We start from the raw sequence: 23388 nt of genomic DNA on the forward strand, positions 1-23388 counted from the left end.
GAAACTCTTTTGCATGTATTTTCCAGCTTTAGTTTTCAGTATCACATTCTATGTGGTTGGTTTGTTTTCTAATGTAAATTTACTGTTTCAACTATGGGCTTATTTTTACAGAGAAAAAATAGAATGTTATATTAGTCAAGAAGAAAAAAGTAACTTACTTCCGGAAGTTTAATCTTCCACCGTTATAAGCATCATCTAGAATCCGTCTAATTCCACCCTGTATCACTGTGGCCTGTATAATCACAGATGCAAATCCAGCCACCATAATCCCAACTTGAAAAACATCTGTCCAGATAACAGCTTTAAGACCACCCTTTAAAAGGAAATTATATTAGGATTAATGCTTCCATCAGACATTATTAAGCACTTATGTGCTATACAAAAACCAATGAAAGCAAGTATCTTGCCCAAGAAATATTCAAGATAGATTGGAAGAAGCTTCAAAGTTTGGTGATATTTGAGCCAGAATTTCAAGAAAAAGCAAAGACAAAGATGGAAGGTGATCCCAGAAGAGAAATCAATGGCAAAAGTAGACAGATCAACTTGCATAATTTATTCAGTATGGTTAGATGTATTCTTTGAAGGGAAGTTTTGTGGTTGGGAAGAAAACTAAGACTCCAACTACAAAAGACAGTATCAAAGATATCAGAGATTTTGTAGATCTTGTAGGCAGGGCTGCTAGTCAGCCAGCACACACTCAGCAGCTCAGACCAGTTACAGGTATACTAACAATATTTTGTGTTAGCTGTTGCCAAGAGTTCTCCAAATACCTTCCTCTGATTCTATAATCTTGTCTGAAGAAGACTCTTCTGAGAGTCTGTCTTCCAAATGAGCTAGCACAGAAGAGATAAGACCCAGCCTATATCACAGCATTCAGGATAATATTGCTGTGCATGCCATACTTATTGCTACACATTATGATAGCCAGGCCCTTCTACTGGAAATAAAAGTTATCTTAAGTTTCTTTATCAGGAGTATTATGAGAGCAGCTCCAATAACTGGGCAACCATTAACATGGATAGACAAAATAAGGTAACTATACAATTTCAATAAAAATAGAAGAATTTCAATGATAAGAAATGTTCTTTAAAATATCATATTTTACTCCAAACTGAATATCATTTATACAAAGTTGTACTGTGGGAGGGAGGAGTAGGAGAATAAATAGGAATAACCCAGTTTCCAGCACACCACAGTAGTGTTCAGTTTTGCAAAGTAAGTGGTAGAGCAAAAGGAAAAATATAGTTCTTCACATACCAATGTGCAGTAGAACGTGCAGACCACCCCCGTTGCTACTACTGCACCCCACAGATCGAATCCTGTGACTGTAGAAGAAAAGAAAGTGCATGACTAAGAGATGTAGAGACAACATACTTGTCAAGAAAATCAACAGGTGACACTGTATTATCTATTGAGCACATAACTCTATACACATCTGCTTAAAAGTAGGTCTAAATCTAGGTCTAAATCTAAATCTTATTAAAAGTTTGAAAACATATAGAGTTAAAAATGTGTCTAAGACATAGCAGAATAGACTCCAGCAAGTAACAGTTCCCAATAATGCACAGCCAGAAATCAACTCTAACTCAGAGGAACCCTTCCCAAGCAGTTTTGCTGACCTGACAAATCCAATCAAATGAAGATTGGTGCTTGCACTGCATGGAATTGACACATGAGGCTTCAGGCACATGGCAACACCTGCCAACATTGTTCTTGGCATAACTGACCACACCAGGGGAGGAAAGATACATTATAGGCCCTCACATTAGTCCAAAGTTTAATGAAACACTGACTGCTGGCAGGAACTGAGCCATATAGCCAAGAACATTGTTAAAATCGCCATATTACCTAAAAACAATTCTAGATTCAACAGAACCCCTATTCCAATGCCAACACTCCAGTGCAGCTGGAGTACAATGGAGACAATTGAGACAGTAGAGTTTGATTACCAGGACCATTAAAAAAAGAAAAAGGCAGAATGCCATTTTTTCAAGAAAATAGAGCAATCAATTCTGGATTTGGTTAGAAACCAATAAATAAATAAATAAATAAATAAAATATCCTGAGTAGCCAAAGCAATTCTGAGAGAAAAGAAGAAAAATGGAAGCATCACGTGTTCCTTGATATCAATCTATATCACAAAACAATAGTAATTTAAAAAATATGATTCCACATTGTAAGGCTCAGAAAGCTCCTCTGCACTGCTTGGCACAAGCATGATGCCATCAGACAAGTCTATACTGTAGGTCTGAGCATCACTGGGGTAATCCTGGAACCTTAAGAGTGTGACCTTTGCCATCAGGAGAAATGAAGTCATGAAATTTTCCTATACATGGATGTACATGGAATCTATTATACTGAGTGAAGTAAGTCAGAGGGAGAGAGAAAGATGCAGAATGTTTCACTCATCTATGGGCTTTAAGAAAAATGAAAGACATTTTTAACAGTATCTCAGAGACAAGAGAGATGAGGGCTGGTAGGTGCAACTCATAAGCTCATAAGCTCATCACATGAAGTGATGAGTGCAGTTGGAGAGATGACTACACTGAAAACTATCATAACAATGTGAATGAATGAGGGAAGTAGAAAGCCTGTCTCAAGTACAGGTGTGGGGGGTGGGGAGGAGGGAGATCTAGGAAATTGGTGGTGGGAATGTTGCACTGGTGAAGGGGGGTGTTCTTTACATGACTGTAATCATACAACTATAATCATATTTGTAATCACGGTGTTTAAATAAAGATAATTATAAAAAAAAGAGTGTGATCTTTACTTCAAAAAATAAAACTAAGGCTTGGGGAACAAAATTAATGGAACATGAGGTGATTTTGCTAAGCTGAAATAAGTAAGGAAGTGAAAGACAACTTTGAGATGACTTCACTTACATGTGTGATATAAATAGCCAAACTGAATGAGCTGACGGAAACAACAAAACAAGAAATAGTATAGGAGTTAAGGCACTTGCTTTGTCACTCACCTACACTGGCTCAAATCCCCAGCACCACAAATTCCCTAAGCATGGCCAGGGCTGTTTTGAGTACAGATCTATACACCTGGATCTGTGGCTCAGGAAGGGAGGGAGGAAGGAAGGGAGGAAGGAAGGGAAGAAGTGAGGAAGGGAGGAAGGGAAGAAGTGAGGAAGGGAGGGAGGGAGGAAGAGAGGGAGGCGAGAGGGAGGAAGGGAGGGAGGAGGAGGGAGGCCAGAGGGAGGGAGGGAGCGAGGGAGGTGAGAGGGAGGGAGGGAGGGAGGTGAAATAGAAAAGTGTGAAGTTATATGCCTGAAAACATCTCTATGAATGGCAACATCAATAGAATTAGAAAACAAGTCACAGACTGGGACAAAACATTTTCAAAAGACATGTATTAGAGGGGCAGAAGAAAGAGTAAGTGGGTACTTGCCTTGCATACAGTTGACCCAAATTAAAACCCCAGCACCCAAATGGTCCCCTGAGTTTTGCCAGGAGTGATCCCTGAATGCAGAGACAAGAGTAGGCCCTGAGTACAGCCAGATTGGCCAAAAAAAAAAAATAATAATAATAATAATAATAGGATACATATATAAAGAACTGCTACTATTATCCAAAGTAAGCAAAGAATCCTTAAAATTCAAGATAGGAAAGCAGTCAGACATTAATATTGGATAAGCACTGTGGCAGACACTTTATCAAAGGATACTAATGGCAAGTAAAAAAATGTTCTACGGCATTTGTCTTAAAGGAAATAAAAATGAAATCAACTTTATGATGCCACTACAAGCCTACCAGAATGGCCCAGATCTGGAATATTAGCAATATCAAGTGTTGGAGAGGCTCTAGAGCAACAGAAACTCTTCTAAGCTCTTAGTAAAGTTGAAAAAAAAATTCAGAGAGATTATATAGGCGATATTACCTTGCATGCAATGGACCTATGTTCAATCCCTAGCACCTCGTATATTCCCCCAAACCTTACCAGGAGTGATCCCTGAGCACAGCTGAGCAAGGCTAAAAAAATAATTTATAAAGGAACAAGGGACCAGAGTAGAGGTTATAGTGATATAAGTTTGATTTTTCTAAACGTGTTTTATTTTGTAAATTGGCTTTTGAACTATTTAAGCATTCTGTATAATTATAGAATTAAATGTTATATAATTATAAATATATAAAATTATAAAATAGAATACCTTATATGATATATGAATACATTAATATAATAAATTTATGATTAATATAAACATAAATTATAAGTATATAAATTTTATATAATTATAAAATTAAATTTAGAAAAGACAAACTATATCAAGTTTTTTAGAACCACAAGCTTGATTAATGTGTCACAAATTTTAAGCATAATTTAAGATATATTTTAAGGTTAATAAAAGACATGCAAATAAATCATTTTTGCTGCCAGAGCTACCATATTATCAATCAGCAATAATATCAGAATTACTAATATAAAACTGAGATTAGGATTATTAACTTTATACATTATCAAAGAAAAATTTCAAGATCCTAATGAATAAGCCACTAAACAAACCAATGAACTCAAATTCACAGGCGATAATACTTCAGTGTCATCATTTTAAAAATTTCCCTGAGTCCAATGTGCAGCCAAGGTTAAGAAATCAGTGATAGGGGCTGGAGAGATAGCATGGAGGTAAGGCATTTGCCTTTCATGCAGGAGGTCATTGGTTCAAATCCCAGCATCCCATATGGTCCCCCGTGCCTGCCAGGAGCAATTTCTGAGCATGAAGCCAGGAGTAACCCCTGAGCACTGCTGGGTGTGACCCAAAAACTACAAAAAAAAAAAAACAAAAAAAAAACAAGAAATCAGTGATATGTATAGTTGCAAAAGTTCACCCTTTATATTTAAAAACAAGAGTTTTGAGATAAATAAGAGACAAAATATGAAACACATGAAATCATACAAACATCCTAAAATCCTAAATTTGAGTTTTGAAAGATAAAAATATTCAAAGTATTTTAATATATAATTACCAATTATGTTCACTAAAAAGAACCTGAAATAATAACAGTCTCAGTCACAATACTTTTTTTTGTTTTGATTTTTTCATTTTTTGGGTCATACCCAGTAACCCTCAAGGGTTACTCCTGGCTCTACTTCAGAAATCGCTCCTGGTAGGCTCGGGGGATCATATGGGATGCCGGGACTCGAACCACCACCCTTCTGGATGCAAGGCAAACGCCCGACCTCCATGTCATCTCTCCAGCCCCAGTCACAATACTCTTAATGCTTGGATTATAGAGTCTAAAGAGGTCTTAAACTCGTGGACCGCAGGCCATTTGTGGCCCTCCATACAACATTTTGTGGCCCTGCCCTAAAGGAATCTCTTTTTGTTTTGTTTTGTTTTAGTTGTTTGGGTCACACCCCCCAATGTTCAAGGCTTACTACTGACTTTGCACTCAAGGATCACCCCGACTTTGCCTCCTGTGGCCCCCAGGTAAATTGAGTTTGAGACCCCTGGGCCTCTTTACCCCTGAAGAAAATAGCTGCTATTTACAGGCCAGGAAATTTATAACAAGATTGAAATAGGCCATCGAGACAGAATAGATCCTACAGTGTTTGCTTGTTCAAGCCCTTGTTCTCCCTTGAAGTATCTTTGTTTCCTTTAAATTTTCCACTTTAGAGAAGCCTATGTTTTCTCTAAAATGCATATTTTCTCTATTTCTCTCCCCTCATATCTAAGTAAATTTTGTTCAGTAAAAATTATCTTCCTGGGGCTAGAGAGATTGTACAGAGGGTAAGTTATCTGCTTTGCCTGAGGCTAACCCATATGAATCTCCAGCATTCTATATGGTTCCCTAAGCACTGCTAGAAGTATCTCCTGAGTACAGAGTCAGGAGTAACCTTGAGCATCACCAGGTGTGCCCCCCAAAAGGGGGCAACTATCTTGCTTCACTAAAAAAAAAAGAAAAGAAAAAAGAAAGAAAGAAAGAAAGAAAGGTACAGAAGTTAAGATGCTTCCCTTACGTGCAGCCAAGCCTGGTTTGAATCTTTGGTACCACATATAAATTCTAAGAATAGAGCCACTGAGTACTGGAGGGGGGGAGAGAGAGAGAGAGAGAGACAGAGAGAGAGAGAGACAGAGACAGAGAGAGACAGAGACAGAGAGAGAGACAGAGAGAGAGAGACAGAGAGAGACAGAGAGAGACAGAGAGAGACAGAGAGACAGAGAGAGACAGAGAGAGACAGAGACAGAGAGACAGAGAGAGACAGAGACGGAGACAGAGAGGGTGAGAGAGAGGGAGAGGGAAAATAGTTAAAAAGAGAAGGTGTTCACAAGTCTCACTCCTGCCTTGTGCTTAGTTATCATTTCATGCTCAGAGAACCATATGTGGTGTTGGGAATCAAACACAGATCAGAACATGCAAGGCAAGAATTCTACTTGCTGTACTATCACTCCAGCCTCCAATTTATTATTTTAAAGCTGATTAACTATACAAACTATATTTGTATTAACTATACAAACTATATTTAGATAGCCAAATAGCTAATAAGAAATGTATCTTTATATGGAAACATTCTATTTAATTCATGCAGAAGAAATAATAAAATTAGAAAGCATGAAATACAATAATTTGAGCTAATATTTTTTAAAAGAGTATCTGAACCTTTTCTTGAGAAAACCAACAGATAAAGATTTCAGAAGTATCTTCAACATGTTTTAAGGCTGGGAGATTGTTCAGACCTGGGCAGTAAAGAAACCCGCAGTTATGCTTGGAGATTTTAACATCTCTGCAGCAACTCATAGAACAATGGGGAAAAAAACTGGTAAAGATAAGAGGTATGAATAAATAAGACTACCAGCTAGGGCACCATTGATGTTTATGGAATATAACACCTAACCATTATACAATATACATTCTCTTTTAAAAGCATTAATATGGGCCTGATCCAGGGGTCCTCAAACTTTTTAAACAGGGGGCCAGTTCACTGTCCCTCAGATCATTGGAAGGTCTGACTATAGTAAAAACAAAACTTATGAACGAATTCTTATGCACACTGCATGTATCTTATTTTGCAATGAAGAAACAAAACAAATACAAATACAATATGTGGCCCACGGGCCACAGTTTGAGAATAGGGCACTTGCCTTGCATGCAGTTTAACCAAGGTTTGCTCCCCAGCATCCATATGGTTCACCCCACCTTGAACACCACAAAGAATAATTCCTGAGTGCTGAGCCAGCAATGTTTGCATCGAGTGCATCACTGGTGTAGCCCTCCCCGCAAGCCAAAAATGTTTTTTTAAGGAAGTAGGCCAGATCTTGGGCCATAAAACAAATTTCAACAAAACTCAAAGGAAGTTGACACCCCACCTCCACCATATTAACTGGGCCAGGCCCCATCTCTTCAATCAACTTCAGCTGAAATAACAGTAGCCTGTTTGTATAATAAGATAATCTGGAAGGAACTGAGGTAGAATTAAACAGAGTCAATAATTATTTGGTGTGTTGATGCTGGGTGTTACTCCTTAATTTGCTGAGGAACCATGCAGTGCTAAGAATCAGAATCAAATCCTGGGCTCCCAAATACAGAGCAAGTGTTCTGGCCCTTTAAACCATTTGGCTGGTTGCAAGAGTTGATAATTACTGATGTGAAATTATACCCACTTACGCAAATGTTCAACATATTATTCTTTCTATTTAAGTAAACAGTTAAAACTTTCTATAACGAGGGCCAGAGAGATAGCATGGAGGTCGGGCATTTGCCTTGCATGCAGAGGGTGGTGGTTCAAATTTTGGCATCCCATAAGGGAGCATGCCAGGAGCCATTTCTGAGCATTGAGCCAGGAGTAATCCCTGAGCGCTTCAGGGTGTGACCCAAAAACCAAAACCAAAAACAACAACAACAAAAATCTTTCTATAATGTAAACAACTTTTAAAAAAAGTTGGAAAATGTCAAGTTCCAATTTCACTTAAACAAATTTCTGCATAAACATCTGCATTAAACATCTACTGCATATTCGATTTCTGTATATGCTTAGGCCTACTAATTAATGCCTTGGTCATAGCAAAATGCACAACTGATATTTCAGTGGCTTAAATTCATTGGTTCAAATTTCTTCCTCATAAGCAGCTCAATCAACTACTAAGAACAGAGTCCATAGTTTGGTCACAGATTGAAGCTAGAGGTCTGACTCTGCCCAAATCTGCCCTTTAAAACCATAAAGCCAGCAACTTCTTTCTTTCATGACACTTAAAGCTTACAGAGTTTAGAGCTCAGTTCTGCACATGTGAAATAATTAATGAACGATGCTGATAATGCTGACATGGAACAGGAGTGGTGTTCAGAAGGCAAGAGTACATTTTCTATTTTTGGTGGGGGTTTGGGTTTTTGGGTCACACCTGGTGGTGCTCAGGGGTTACTCCTGCTCTCAGAAATCGCTCCTGGCAGAGACTCGGGCTCCCTCAGCCTCCTCTTTTTTGTTTATTTATTTTTTGGGGGGGGCGGGTCATATCCGGAGGGTTAACTCCTGGCTCTGCTCTCAGGAATCTCTTCTGGCAGGCTCGGGGGAACATATAGAAAGCCGGGATAGAGCCAGGATTCGTCCCAGGTCGGCCGAGTACAAGGCAAACACACTACTGCAATGCTGGCTCTGCTTTCAGGAATCTCTTCTGGCAGGCTCGGGGGAACATATAGAAAGCCGGGATAGAGCCAGGATTCGTCCCAGGTCGGCCGAGTACAAGGCAAACACACTACTGCAATGCTATCGCTCTGTCCCTTAGAGCACATTTTCTAAAGTCACTCATCTTGATATTTAGACTGTTGTACTTTCTAAGCTTAGGTGATAATGACTGTATTGTGAAATCAAGACATTACAGCATAGGGTTGGTAGGGGGTTCCCTTCTAGTTTAATTCCAGGATGAGACTGCCTGCTTCACATCAGAGTCCACATAAACCTCTTAGGAGGAGGAATTGTTTGAGATAAACTGATAAGAATTTGAATCATGGGATTTCCCAAAGCCTTTGAAATCTGTGACTGGCATGTACTTTTGCTTCAATAAACGATTCCAGTTTTATTGCTTTAATTACCCACATTGAGAGTTACTAATTGGCTGATCAGCACAAGTTTAACCTTACATTTGTTAACAGGGACACTAATTCTATTCAATGCCACATTGTCACCAGGAGCAGTATAATATTTCAGAGCACAATGAGCTCTTTCTCTTTCGAAGCATATTAGAAAGAGGGGATGGTGTAAAAGAGGGTTCCTTGTACAGTAAGTCCGATTTTCACAAAGGATCTGAGTTATTGATCCTGGGATCCAAAGACACTTGGAAAAAAGATACTGAATTCCCCTTTACCCCTCTAGAGGATCCAAATGTCTAGGCCCATCCTCTGTTTATCCCTATATCCAAGTCACAATAAATTAACCCCAAAACTGTGAATTATATAACTGGTAACTCTAAAATTACCTTGATTCAAAGCCAGAGCAGGGGCATAAATAACAATTCCAGTATAAAGGATCTAAAGAAAAAAGAAAATAAATAAATAGTATAAATCATAAGGCAAGACATACAAAAAAATCAACTCAGTGGGGCCAGGAAGATGACTCAAAGTCCAGGGCTCTTTCTGTGCATTCAAGATTCCCTGCCTGACAAGGGCTACCCCAGGACACCAACCTGTTAGAAACTCCAAGTACTAAGTGACTCATAAGCCAAAAATCAATTTTTTCAATTTAATTATAAATAAAAATATATTTAATATATTTAATTAAATTAATTTATAACAGGTCAAGAAAATAGCTTTAAGAACTATATAGCACAAGGCAGCTTTGATCTCTGGGAACTCCCAGGAGCAATGTCCAAGAATCAACCTCAGAGTAGACCCTGTTTTATTTATTTACCTTTTTTTTTTTGAAGCCACACATAAGGGTTTTCAGAGACTATTCCAAGCTCTGTGCTCAGAGTTCTTAGAGTGATGCCTGGCAGTGCTGGAGGACCATATGCGCAGGGGATCAAACCATGGTTGGCTGTCAGCAAGGTAAGCTCCTTAATCTCTGTACCCTCTCTTTGGTCCTTATTCACATCTTCTGTGGCTGTATGGTCATAGTTTATGTTATATATATATATATATATATATATATATATATATATATATATAATCGGGGCTGGAGTGGTGGTGCAAGAAGTAAGGCATCTGCTTTGCTCATGCTACCCTAGGACAGACCATGGTTCACCCCCCCAGCATCCCATATGGTCCCCAAAGCCAGAAGCGATTTCTGACTGCATAGCCAGGAGTAACCCTGAGCGTCACCGAGTGTGGCCCAAAAACAAAACAAAACAAAACAAAAAAAGTAAAATATATATTATGATAAATTTGATATAAAATCATTAACTTTTCATGTGGTGGTTAGTTCAAATAATCAGTGATCCATCAAGCTTAAAATCATTATTTCTCTAACTCTAAAACAACGATAAAGAATAAAAATGTAAAGGGGGAGAGAGGCCAAGTGAAATTTTTGAAAAATTATTTCAAAATTTTGCATACCCAACAATTAAACAAAAATATAAATTCACAGTAAAAATTCTGAGCCAACAGAGTATTCAAATATCTAATACTTATTAATCCAAGTATAACAACAGATGAGATAAATTATTCTTTCTCCAAAAACACATATTCCCATTAGCAAAATTTAATTTTTATTAACACAAAGTTAATTTTTTGTAATTGTGTTGAAGAACCATGAGTTAAAATACTGGTAGTGTTACAGTTAGTTTTGTACATACAATATTCCACCCTACAGAGTGTCATCATTTTCAAATATATTTGAAACTAGAATTACAGGCCACCTTTATAATACTGTCCATCTTTTCTTTCCTGTTGGTATTTAAGCGATTTACAATGACAATCTACCATGCTATACAAAATGCTTAGGTAGTTTATCATTAAAAAGATAAAACTATGGGGCCGGGCGGTGGCACTGGAGGTAAGGTGCCTACCTTGCCTGCACTAGCCTAGGACGGACCGCGGTTCGATCCCCCGGCATCCCATATGGTCCCCCAAGAAGCCAGGAGCAACTTCTGAGTGCATAGCCAAGAGTAACCCCTGAGCGTCACAGGGTGTGGCCCAAAAACCAAAAAAAAAAAAAAAAAAAAAGATAAAACTATAAACAGGATGGAAATAAAAATGTCTTCCTAGACCTCCATTTTTAAACCTATGCCTCAAAAGCTTAGCTGTCAAGAGAAAGATATATTTAAGTCACATGACAGAGACTTTTAAGCTGCTGCAGCCTGAAGCTGTGGATGCAGATTTTGGGGCCAAACCCGCCCAGAAGAGTCTACTGAAGCCACATGATCAGAGGTGAGCTGGCACAACCCAAGAAGGGTGGAGCCTGAGGAACCTGGCCACTCTTCTTCACAGCTGCACACATCTCCTAGTCAATGAACATGCTGAAAACATCACACTACAGACACAATGAAAAACAAGGCAGGCCAACACCATGCATAGAGAATGAAGATGGTTGCTCTGAAAGTGCCGATCATCTATTTAGCCTCTCATATAGGAGTTTAAAAAAGAAATGTGGAGGATGTTAATACAACTCAAAGAAAGCATAGACAGAGTTGAACAGACCACACAAATAAGAAACAAGAGGATATGAAAATAAAAATCAGAAAACTCCAAATTAGGCCAGAGCAATAGCACAGCAGTAGGGCATTTGCCTTGCACATGGTCAACCCCCACTGATCTCAAGTCAATTCCCAACAACCCATAAGATTCCCCCGAGCCTGCCAGAGGCAAGTTATGAGCACAGAGTCATGAGTAACCCCTGAGCACGGTCAGGGGTGACCCAAAAACCAAAACCAAAACCAAAAAAACCAATATATAAAAACCTCCAACCTGAAATAAAAAGACTGAAAAACGTGGTAGGTGAAATGAAAACCTCAGGGGAAAGCCTCTCCAACAGAGTAACAGCAGCTGAGGACAGAATCAGTGAGCTGGAAGATTAGGTGCATAAAAACTCCATATAACAAAACAGAATGGAAAAGAGCCTTAAAACAAATGATCAGACAATGGAAAAAAAAATCTTCAAAGAATGTGAATAGATGAAAATAGAAGTCTTTGATAAACTCAACAGAAATAATATAAGAATCATTGGAGTCCCAGAGACCCAGGAAGAAAATCCCCAGTTAGAATCAATAGTCAAGGAAGTTATTGCAGAGAAACTTCCAGAGCTAAAGGCTGAATGCAACCAAATCCAGCAAGGCTGAAGAGTACTAGCTAAAAGGAACCCAAAAAAATGCACCCCAAAACATATCCTAGTCACAATGACAAATCCTACAGATAGGGATAAAATACTGAAAGTAGCAAGATTGAAGATGCATATCCTTGGGGCCGGGCGGTGGCGCTGGAGGTAAGGTGCCTGCCTTGCCTGCGCTAGCCTAGGACGGACCGCGGTTCGATCCCCCGGCGTCCCATATGGTCCCCCAAGAAGCCAGGAGCAACTTCTGAGTGCATAGCCAGGAGTAACCCCTGAGCGTCACAGGGTGTGGCCCAAAAACCAAAAAAAAAAAAAAAAAAAAAAAAAAAAAAAGATGCATATCCTTAAGATTTACAGCAGACGTTTCCCAAGAAACCCTCAAGGCCAGAAGGCAGTGGTGGGATATAGTGACAAAATTCAATGAAATGAATGCTTCAAGTACAATACTGCAATCAGCCAAACTCACTTTTAGGTTTGAAGAAAGTATTCATAGTTTCATGGACAAACAACAGCTCAGAAACCTACAGACTCAATATTAGCCTTAAAAGAAAAGCAGAACGGTCTACTTTAAGAAAAGACAGACGAACAGACACAACAAACTCCTAGGCAAAGATAACTTTAGACTTAGAAAAGTTATAAGGTACAAATATAAGATAAATATGGACATTTCATATTAATCAAGGATATATTCAACAGGAAGAAATCACACTCCTAAACATATATGGACCCAATGAGGGACCAGAGAAATATTTAATACAATTGTTGACAAATCTGAAAGAATACATCAATAGCAACACAAAAATAGTTGGAGACCACAACACCACCCTGTCACCCCTTGATAGGTCAACCAGGCTGAAACTCATGAAGAATATACTAGTTCTGGGGCCGGCGAGGTGGCACTAGAGGTAAGGTGTCTGCCTTGCAAGCACTAGCCAAGGAAGGACCGTGGTTCGATCCCCTGGCATCCCATATGGTCCCCTCAAGCCAGGGTCAATTTCTGAGCACTTAGCCAGGAGTAACCCCTGAGCATCAAATGGGTATGGCCCAAAAACACAACAACAAGAAAAAGAATATACTAGTTCTGAAAGGAGAAATGAAAGAAAGTGGTGACCTAGAATACATACATATATACATATATATATATATATAAAATGTATATTTTAATATATTTTAAGAATAAACAAAGCATTCGTTTATTGATTTTTTAAACCTCTCCTGCCTGCCAGTTTATTGATTTTTTTTAAGAAAATAACATTATGTCTTCTTAAAAATTAATAGAAAAATTTTCTTGTTTTCCTGTCACCCAAGCCTTTGGCACTCTTTATCAACTGGTACATACAAGAGTAGAAAAAGAAAAGATTACAAAAGATATTGTCCTTTGTAGTTCTCTTTTAGTAGTTCTGTATGATAGCCTACCAAGAAGTAGTAAATGGCTTCAATGTGGAAAAAGCTGGATACAGATTCTTCTCCAATGCACATGGGCCATTCTCCAGGATAGACCACAATGCTAGTCCCTGAAACATATCTCCATAAAATCAAGAAAATAAAAATTGTACAAACTACCTTCTCATATCACAATGCACTGAAATTATAAGTGAACTATTAAACAAGAGAAAAATATTTAAAACCTGGAAATTAAAAAGCTCACTACTCATTGGTGGTGGGAATGTTGCATTGGTGAAGGAGGGTATTCTGTTTATGACATGCTTGTAATCATGGTGCTGAAATAAAGACTTAAAAAAAAACTCACTCTGAACAAACAGGGTCAGATTAAAATCAAAGATGAAATAAAAACTTTCTGGAAACAAATGCAAATGAAGACACGAATTATTAGAATGTGTGTGACAGAGCAAAAGCAGAACTAAGAGGAAAATGTGTAGCTTTGCAAGCACACATCAGAAAGAAAAAGGGGCTTACTATAAATAACACAGCTTATAAAATTAGTAAAGGATCGGGGCCAGAGAGATAGAATAGCTGTAGGGCATTTTACTTGCACACTACCAGTTCAGGAAGAACAGGGGTTCAAATTCCGGCATCCCATATGGTCCCCTGTACCTGCAAAGAGGAACCTTTCAAGAAGAACTACTACCAACCCTTTTCTGAGGGCAAAGCCAGGAATAAACCCAGATCACCTCCAGGTGTGACCCAAAAACCAAAAGAAGAAAAAAAAAAGGAGCAACAAAAGGAATCAAAAATAAGTAGGCAGAAGAAAATAACAAAGCTTAGAGCCAAAATCAATGAAGTGAAAATCCAAAAAACAATTTAAAAGAACAATGAAAGCAAAAGTTGGTTCTTTGCTTGATAAACCACTAGCAAACCTCAGAAAGAAAGGGAGAGAGAGAGAAACTTAATAAACCTGATTAGAAATGAAAAGGGGGAAATCACTACAGATACTATAGAGATTCAAGGATGATCGGAGACTACTTTGAGAAACTCTATGCCACAGAACATGAGAACATAGAAAATAGATAAATTATTAGACTCTTATAATCTTCCATGCTTGAATCAAGATGATCTAGCATATCTAAACAAACTCATAACTATTGAGGAAAATAAAATGGTAATCAAAAATCTTCCCAAAAACAAAAGTCCAGATCCAGAAGGATTCTCTAGCAAATTCTTTCAAACCTTTCTAAAAAAGCTTCTACCAATCCTTTTCAGGCTCTGTAAGGAAAGTGAAGATACAGAAAAACTCCCAAATAGTTTTTATGAAACTAACATCACCCTGATACAAAAACCATACAGAGATGCTGCAAAAAAAAAAAATGTTCTGATGAACACAGATGCAAAGATCCTTAATGAATAGGATCCAAGGCCTCATCAAGAAGGTCATAAACCATAACTAAGTAGGTTACATCCCAGACATGCAAAAAAATGGATTAACATATATAAATCAATCAACATAATACACCATATCAACATAAGGAAAAATAAAAAACATATGATCATATTAATAGATGCAGAGAAAGAAGCATTCAATAAGGTCCAACCCCATTCATGATAAAAAAAAAACTCTCAACAAGACAGAAAGGAAGGAACTTTTCTCAATATAGTCAAGGCCATCTACCACAGCCAATGATAAATATTCTCAATGGGAATAAAGTAAAAGCCTTCCTCTAAAATCTGGTACAAGAAAATGCTGCCCACCTTCTCTACACCTATTCAAAATAGTACTAGAAGAACTTACCATAGCAATTGGGTAAGAAAAAGATATCAAGGGCATCCAGATAGAAAAGGAAGAAGTCAAGTTCTCACTGTTTGCAGATGATTTGATACTATAGTTAGAAAACTCTAAAGAATCTATCAAAATGCTTATAGAAACAATAGATTCATATAGCAAAGTGGTATGCTACAAAATCAACATGTTAAGATTAATGGCCTTCTTATACACAAATAATAATCCAGAAAAAAATAGACATTAAAACAACAATCTTATTCACATTAGTGTCACACAAACTCAAATACCTAGGAGTCAACTTAACTAAAGGAGAAGGTGACTTGTACAAAGAAAATAAACACTGCTTCACAGAAATAAAAGAGGACATGAGGAAATGAAGACCCATACCCTGTTCATGGATTGGAAGGATTAGCGTTATTAAAATGGCAACCCTACCTAAAGCACTGTACAGATTTAATGCAATTCCTCCAAGTGATACCCATTATGGCATTCTTCAAGAGAAGTTGGATCAAACACTCCTGAAGATTCATTTGAAACAATAAACAACCCATGAATATCTATAGAAACCCTTAGGAAAAAGAATCTGAGAGGCATCACTTCCCCAATTTTAAATATAACTAAAAAGCAATAGTCATTTATAACAGCATGGGCATTGGAATAAAAACAGACTTTCAGATCAGTGAATAGACTTGAATATTCAGAGAATGGTCCCACAACAATAAAGCATTACTAATCTTGGATAAAGGTGGCAAGAAATGGAACAAAGAAAGACTCTTCAGGAAGTGTACTGGGACAACTGGTCAGTCATATGCAAAAAGATGAATTCAGACCTCCATCTAACAAAATGCACAAAGGTCAAATCCAAATGGATTAAAAACTTTGATATCAGACCTAGAACCATAAGGTATATAGAAGAACACGTAGGTAAAACATTCCATGACATTTAGACTAAATGCATCTTCACGGAGGAAACAGCACTCTCCAAACAAGTCTAAACAGAGATAAACAAAATGGGACTATATCAAGCTGAGAAGCTTCTGCACCTCAAAGGAAATAGTGACTAGGATACAAGAGCCCACCACAGAATGGGAGAAACTATCCACCTAATACCCATCCGATAAGGGGCTAATATCTAAGATATACAAGGTAGTGACAGGATTTTACAAGAAAAAAGAAATATAACCCCTATTAAAAAATGGGAAGAAGAAATGGGAGAAAAAAATGGGGGAGAAGAAACAGACACTTCTCAAAGAAGAAAAACAAATGGCCAAACGCACATGGAAAAGTGCTCCACATCACTAACCATCAGGGAAATGCAAAGTGCTTCCACATCACTAACCATCAGGGGAAATGCAAATCAAAACAACAATGAGATACCATCTCATGCCACAGAGATTGGCACACATCACAAAGACTAACAATCGGTGCTGGAGGGATTGCTGTCTAATCCACTCTTTCGGGAAAACAATCTGGAGATTCTCAACAAACTGGCAGTGGAGCTCCTATGTGATCCAGCTATACCACACCTAGGGAGATACCCTAGGATACACAAAAACACAAATATAAAAATGCCCTCTGCATGTTAATGTTCATTGCAGCTCTATTTATAATAGCTAGAATTTGGAAACAACCCAGAATATACAAACCTAGACAACATCTGCCTGACAACAGATGAATGGCTAAAGAAACTGTGGTACATACACAGTGGAATACTAATGCAGCCATCAGGCAAAATCAAGTCATAAAATTTTCCTACACATGGATAGACATGGAAACTTTTATGCTGATTGAAATAAGTCATAGGGAGAGAGATAGACACAGATAGTCTCACTCATTTATGGTTATTTAAGAAAAATAAAAGACATTCTTGTAATAATACCCAGAGACAATAGAGATGAGGGCTGGAAGGACCATTCCAAGTATGAAGCTTACCACAAAGAGTGGTGAATAATAACTACACTGACAACTATCATGACAATGGTAGTGAGTGAGAGAAATAGAATGCCTGCTTGAAGACAGGCAAGAGGTGGGGGAGGAGGATGATGGGGGCATTGTGGTGGGAAGGTTGCACTGGTGAAGGGTGTTCTTTTTTATATCTAAAATATAACTAGAAACGTGTTTGTAAACAGTGGTGTATTAAATATATATATTTATTAATAAAAAACAAATCCCTGCACAGCGCAATTAATAAAATAAATATACAAATTATATGACAGTGTTCAGGCTAAGCCTCTAACTGAACTGAGAAGTATTTTCTGTTTCTAATCCTTAGCAAATCTTTGCTTTTCATCTGTGCCAATAAGTATCTACACTTGCATAATCTGGAATTACTGGTTGTGTACTATAAGTTAAAAAAAAACTCAAGCAGGGGCCAAAGCAGTGATTAATTAATGCAATATTTAACGTCAAGTTAAATCTTTGTTTCCTAGGTATTAATGTATTTGCTAACACATTAATGTTTGCAAGTGTCGATGTGTCATATAGAGACAAACATTTTTATATTTTTTCTTCCTATTTCAACATCTCTTTTTCATCTTTCACAAGCCAAACAAATAGGCTTAGACCATATACCTTCGATAAAAAATATTTCAGATGGGGACTAGAGACATAATGCAATTGGGTTAAGTGCTTGCCTTGCACTCAGCACACCTGCGTTCAGTTTCTGGTACCCTGCATAGTATCATCACCATAGTATCATCATCTGGTACCTTGAGTATCATCACCAGAGTGATCACTGAGAAGAGAGTCCAGGAATAATCTCTGAGCACCCAGTATGCCAAAATTCAATATGTGCAGAATGCACATTTATATTTGATAAATTTTATATGATAAATAGATGTACAGAGAACTACTTACTGTTTGAACAATGAAGAGAACTGTTCCACATGAGACGGACATATTTGTTAAATCGAAGCTCTAAGTACTGTTTCCAAAAAAAGAGAAAAATAATTAATATGTGAAAATCTTCTGGACACAAAAAAATCAGTAGCTTTTCAAAAGGTAAGGATATTAAAAGCAACTTTAAACTAATTTGTATTATCCATTTTTACTTCACTGTTACTTTATTTACATATAGCAAAAATATTGACATTGGCTTTAGAGTACAATTTAGTGAGTTTGAAATAGTGAGTTTAGAATAGCCTCCCTAAACCCCCCAGAAACTCTTCTATTGTTCTTCTGATCAGATCAATTTCCCCCAATATTTAGCAATTACTAATTTGTTCACATCTCTAGTTTGCCTTTTACATAAAGTTCATATAAGTAAAAATAACAGCCTGCATTTTTACAAAGGAGCCAGCATTGTATTTCTTCTGACAATAATGCCATACATATCCTTAGTTCACTTGAGGTGTCAACCCTTACCTTTTCTCACTTTAGGCAATTGTGATAGTGTAGGGCCAGCAAAATAGTTTGAAAGACTGAATGTATAAAGTGAAAAGTTCAGGTTTTAGTACCTGTATCTTTAGCACTCCCAGAAGTGACCCCCAAATTTAGTGCAGTATAGAATACATAGGGGAAGAGCTTTAGTTCTTGTCTAAGTCCTACACTTGACTCTGCAAGCTTAAGGAAGCACTAGAACCTCACATCAGCAACATGGAATCATATTCATTTTCAATTGTTTTTTGTTGCTGTGAGGGGTCATACCCAACTCCTACTAATGAGCCTGGCACCACTCCCAGTGATGTTTGAAGGAATAAGTGTTTGGGATTAAACCATTGGACCTCACACAAGCAAGATATGTGTCCTAATACTTAAATCACATCCCCGCATCCCAAATAGTAAATATTTCTCCAGTCACCTTGTAGGTACTGCAGGCTACCAAATGATTTAAAAAAAAAATAGGGAAATGTATAATCTGTGTTCAAAAGTAAGACATTAAGAAACTAACTCCAGAATCCCTGAGAATTTAAAACTCAGTGATTATATGTTGGAAGACTTTTTAAAAAATTTTGTAAGTGTCATGAAATCTGAAAATAGGAGTTATTTCTTTAGTGTTCTAATCAAACGCTATTAAAAATTAATGAAGGAACCAGTAATAAAGCTCAAAGGTCTGGAACACATGCCTGGCATGTGTGAAGCCCCAAGTTCAATTCCCAGCATTGTATGTTACCCCCTGCCCCAAGCACTATCAGGCCTTAAATATCTAACCATAGACCTGTACTGTTGGGCTAGGTATAGTCTTCAGATCCCCTCCAACACTGCTGGGGAGTCCCACCTTCAAGTGAACATGACTAAACAAGTAAAATTTTGACTGCTTTAGGTAAAAATAGATTTTTCTTTATTTGAAGAGAAAAATGGGATGATGATAATGTAATAAGTGAGGCAGGGTGTGTATATTCAACATAAATAGTATATATTTTATATATATGAACATACCATGTATATTCTATTCTATAGTATATAAAATATTGTATCTAATTTATTATAGCAACTATAAATACTATATATAGTTGTATATAAAGGGTCAGAACAATAGTAAATGGAAAAGACATGTGTCTTGCATACAAATGTATGCAACCTAGGTTCAATCTTCAGCACCCCATAAGGACCCCTGAGCCAGATAGGAGTAATCCCTGAGCACCAGCAGGTGTGGCAGAAAAAAAAAGTATATATATTTCCCCCAATGTCAGCTGAATCCAGGTAGACTTTTAGAGTTAAGTTCACACAAGACTACTCCCAAGCCTGAAGCACAAAGTCTTTCATGGCCTGATGAATGTTTTATATATTACATATCATATATGTTATTTATATTATATATTATATTATTTATTAATTATATATTATATAATTATATATTGTATTTCTTGTTTTACTAAAGAAAACCTAGAGATTTCAGAAGCCAGTCACTTGGCAGTAGACCCAGACTGCAGTTTTAAGACTACAAAATAACATTAGATGACTACATTCAACCAAGTTCTCTCGAAGTCCTTAAAAGTATAATTAAGTAAAAAGCCACCTAGATTACAAGTAGTAAAAAACTCTAGGCAGTTCATTTTAAGCATATATCTCTCTCTAGATCCAGAAAGAAGATCTTTAAAAAGTAGTGAATGAGTGTCTCTATTTATGTAGAGTAAAAGAATAGAGACTGGAAGGTATAAACTGATAGCAAACCTTTGACCCTACCTTATAGAAATGAGAATGGCAAGAAAGGAGAAAAAGGGGGCCCGGAGAGATAGCACAGCGGCGTTTGCCTTGCAAGCAGCCGATCCAGGACCAAAGGTGGTTGGTTCGAATCCCGGTGTCCCATATGGTCCCCCGTGCCTGCCAGGAGCTATTTCTGAGCAGACAGCCAGGAGTAACCCCTGAGCAACGCCGGGTGTGACCCAAAAACCAAAAAAAAAATTAAAATAAAAAATAAAATAAAAAAATAAGAAAGGAGAAAAAGGAGCGATATGAGGAAATAAACCAACAGTAGCATAAGGGTATTATTGGTCAAGGGTCTTGGTGATGTGAGGTACATATGTACATCAGAACACAAGAATCAAAACCAGTGTAACTCTGTGACACAAATTATAATAAATAATTTGAAAAAAGTGAGTTTGCCAATGAGGCAAGATGAAGAGGAGGAGGGAAAGTTGGTTCATTGGTGATGGTGGGGATTCTGACCCTGGTGGGTTCAGAGTTGAAACATCAAAAGCCTGAAACCCTGTTCTCAACAGCTTTATAAATCAGGATAAATTAAAAATTAAATAAATATTTAAAGTAACTAAAAGGTACCTGCTTACTAAGTCATCAATTAAAGCCTGCTTCCTATCAATTAAAAAAGATTATAAATAAAAAAAACTCCTACATTATTCTTGCCTGTTGTTATCTGTAAGTTAAATTGCTAAATACTCATCTGAAGGCAGTGATAAGTCAATAGCAATCAAGCATCCAAACTACCACTTTTAGCGAGTAAAATATAACTAGGAAGATATTTAACTCCTGAGCAAGAAGGCTCAAATATCACCAAATGTTGGACTTCCTAGCATATCGGTGTCTCTGCTTCTCAGCATAAACAAAGTAAAAAAGTTACTTTTCAAGAAAATGTCCATTTCAGACATAGCATGTTATCTCATTTTCCTATCCCCATGTGCCTGGTACCTTATTAGTTGTGGATACCCCCAATGTATCCACACTTCCATGTGTACTGTTCCATATCCCTTGTTTTCTCTGCCCAAGGTTTGTTAATACAAACCTGTTCCAAGTTAAGGAACTTGCCAAGAGTCTCCAAGGAGCAGCCAGTATACACCCAATGCACAGCCTTCTAGCACGTGTCTACTTTGCTCCCATAGATTAATTTGGTCTTTGCAAAAAGTGGTTCTCATACTTCTCTCTTTAAGGACTGTTTTGAGTCAGATAATGTCAGAAAAATGTGAGGCCTCAAGACCAGCATGCATGCAGAATTCAGTAATATAAGAGTTCCCCATTGTCAGCTGCAACTCTGCCAACTTCACCTCTTCTGCTGCAAATGTGTGAGAACTCTTTTTCTGGTTGAGTTAATGCTACCACCATGAAGAAGCATGGGTCAGTGATTGTAAGAGCCGCACTCATGTGTGGGGGCTGAAGTCCTCTTGCCTGCTTTTTCAACTCCTTTCTGACTTTGGGAGTTGGTTAACCATAGATTGGAGCTCACAGATTCAAAATCTCTCAGTTTCCAGCAGGTAACATACTGGCTGATATCTGAGCCATGTGGTAACATTCTCTACAGGTATTAGAATTCTTTTTTCTCTCTCATCTTCCTTGAAACAAGAACTTTTGTCATTCTGGCTTGCTTTCCTTTCTGCATTTTTTATAAAAACATCAATCCAAATATTTCTCTGTCATCAGAAAATGCCAATACAAAGATGTTAAAATAGATGCTACTAGAAATTGGGAGTCATTGGTACACACTGAAATTTCTGTGCACCCAGGATCAGGAGGCTTCTGGTTTTCCTAAGAAGCAAGAATCTGAATCTTTCAAAATAAAAAATCAATGCCAGTTTGCAACTTCTGGGCAAAACAGAGAAATTTCCTCTTGCTTCCTTTTGGGGGTGGCTAGGAAAACTTTCCCAAACACTCTAACCAAAACGATAGCAAGCAAGGCTGTCCCGGGGCCACCTCATCCAGGATTATGTCATGAGAGTCCAGGCAGTTTGTCACCAATACTTGTGTCATTGGGGAACCAATCCCCGCACCCGCTGAACCAGTCTCACTAGGAGTGCGCCTTCCAGGTAACCCCGGACTAAAGTAAACATGATCTTAATTCAAGGACGGTAGTGGTGGATGAAAATGGGGACTAGGGCCCATGAGCCAGTAGTCAGATAGGGAGGAACAGTTTGCAGACTTGTCTGTGGAAGCCCATAAATTGTATCTGGAAGAAGGGGATACAATGAACTGGGGCCTTCCCACTCCATAAAATTTTTCCCCTGGGTGCTCTCACTTCATAGCTTTTTAAAATCTTTGAAAAGCCCTTTACTGCAGGCAACTGGGGGAAAATGCACTGAGGCCAGTGGCCCTAAGCAACACAACGGTTTTTTTGGTTTGGTTTTTTTTTTAACTCTCAGTGAAGTTTTTAAATTTCTCTTTCCCAGACACCCACCTCTCCTACCCAAACTCCACCAGGCACTTTGCATCATCTCATGTAATCCTCTCCACAATGGGTTAAGGATTAAGGTTGATTTTGAGATGAAAGAAACAAGTGAGATGAGTCCCAGGATACTCATCTAGAGCAGTGTTTTTCAACCTTTTTGTGCAAAGGCACACTTTTTTCATGAAAAAAAAAAATCACGAGGCACACCACCATTAGAAAATGTTAAAAAAAAATTTTAACTCTGTACCTATATTGACTTTATATAAAGTAATTCTCTTGTTCATATTTCTGTTCACTTACTCAGTGCGAAACCTGGGCCTGTTTGGCTAAACACAAAGCTGATATTCTGGCTCTTTGTCAACAGCTCCCAGTCTCTCTCAGTCTTTAGTTTTTATAGTTTTTAACATGTGCTTCGGCTCATAAATAAACCAATCATGCCGAAGCCGCATGTTACGGATGA

At 37.8% G+C, this 23388-nt stretch overlaps 1 protein-coding gene across 1 annotated transcript in view; it reads right to left on the reverse strand.

The window, feature by feature from the left end:
* SLC5A8 (solute carrier family 5 member 8) overlaps window positions 1-23388 on the reverse strand; it is a 122430-nt gene that overhangs the window by 40562 nt on the left and 58480 nt on the right. Inside the window, 5 exon segments of the mRNA XM_049782940.1 lie at window positions 159-313; window positions 1258-1325; window positions 9413-9464; window positions 18233-18262; window positions 18264-18299. Of these exon segments, the coding sequence (XP_049638897.1) occupies window positions 159-313; window positions 1258-1325; window positions 9413-9464; window positions 18233-18262; window positions 18264-18299 (341 nt within the window).

This window comes from Suncus etruscus, chromosome 11 (genome assembly GCF_024139225.1).
Source record: "Suncus etruscus isolate mSunEtr1 chromosome 11, mSunEtr1.pri.cur, whole genome shotgun sequence".
Taxonomy (NCBI): Eukaryota; Metazoa; Chordata; class Mammalia; order Eulipotyphla; family Soricidae; genus Suncus; species Suncus etruscus.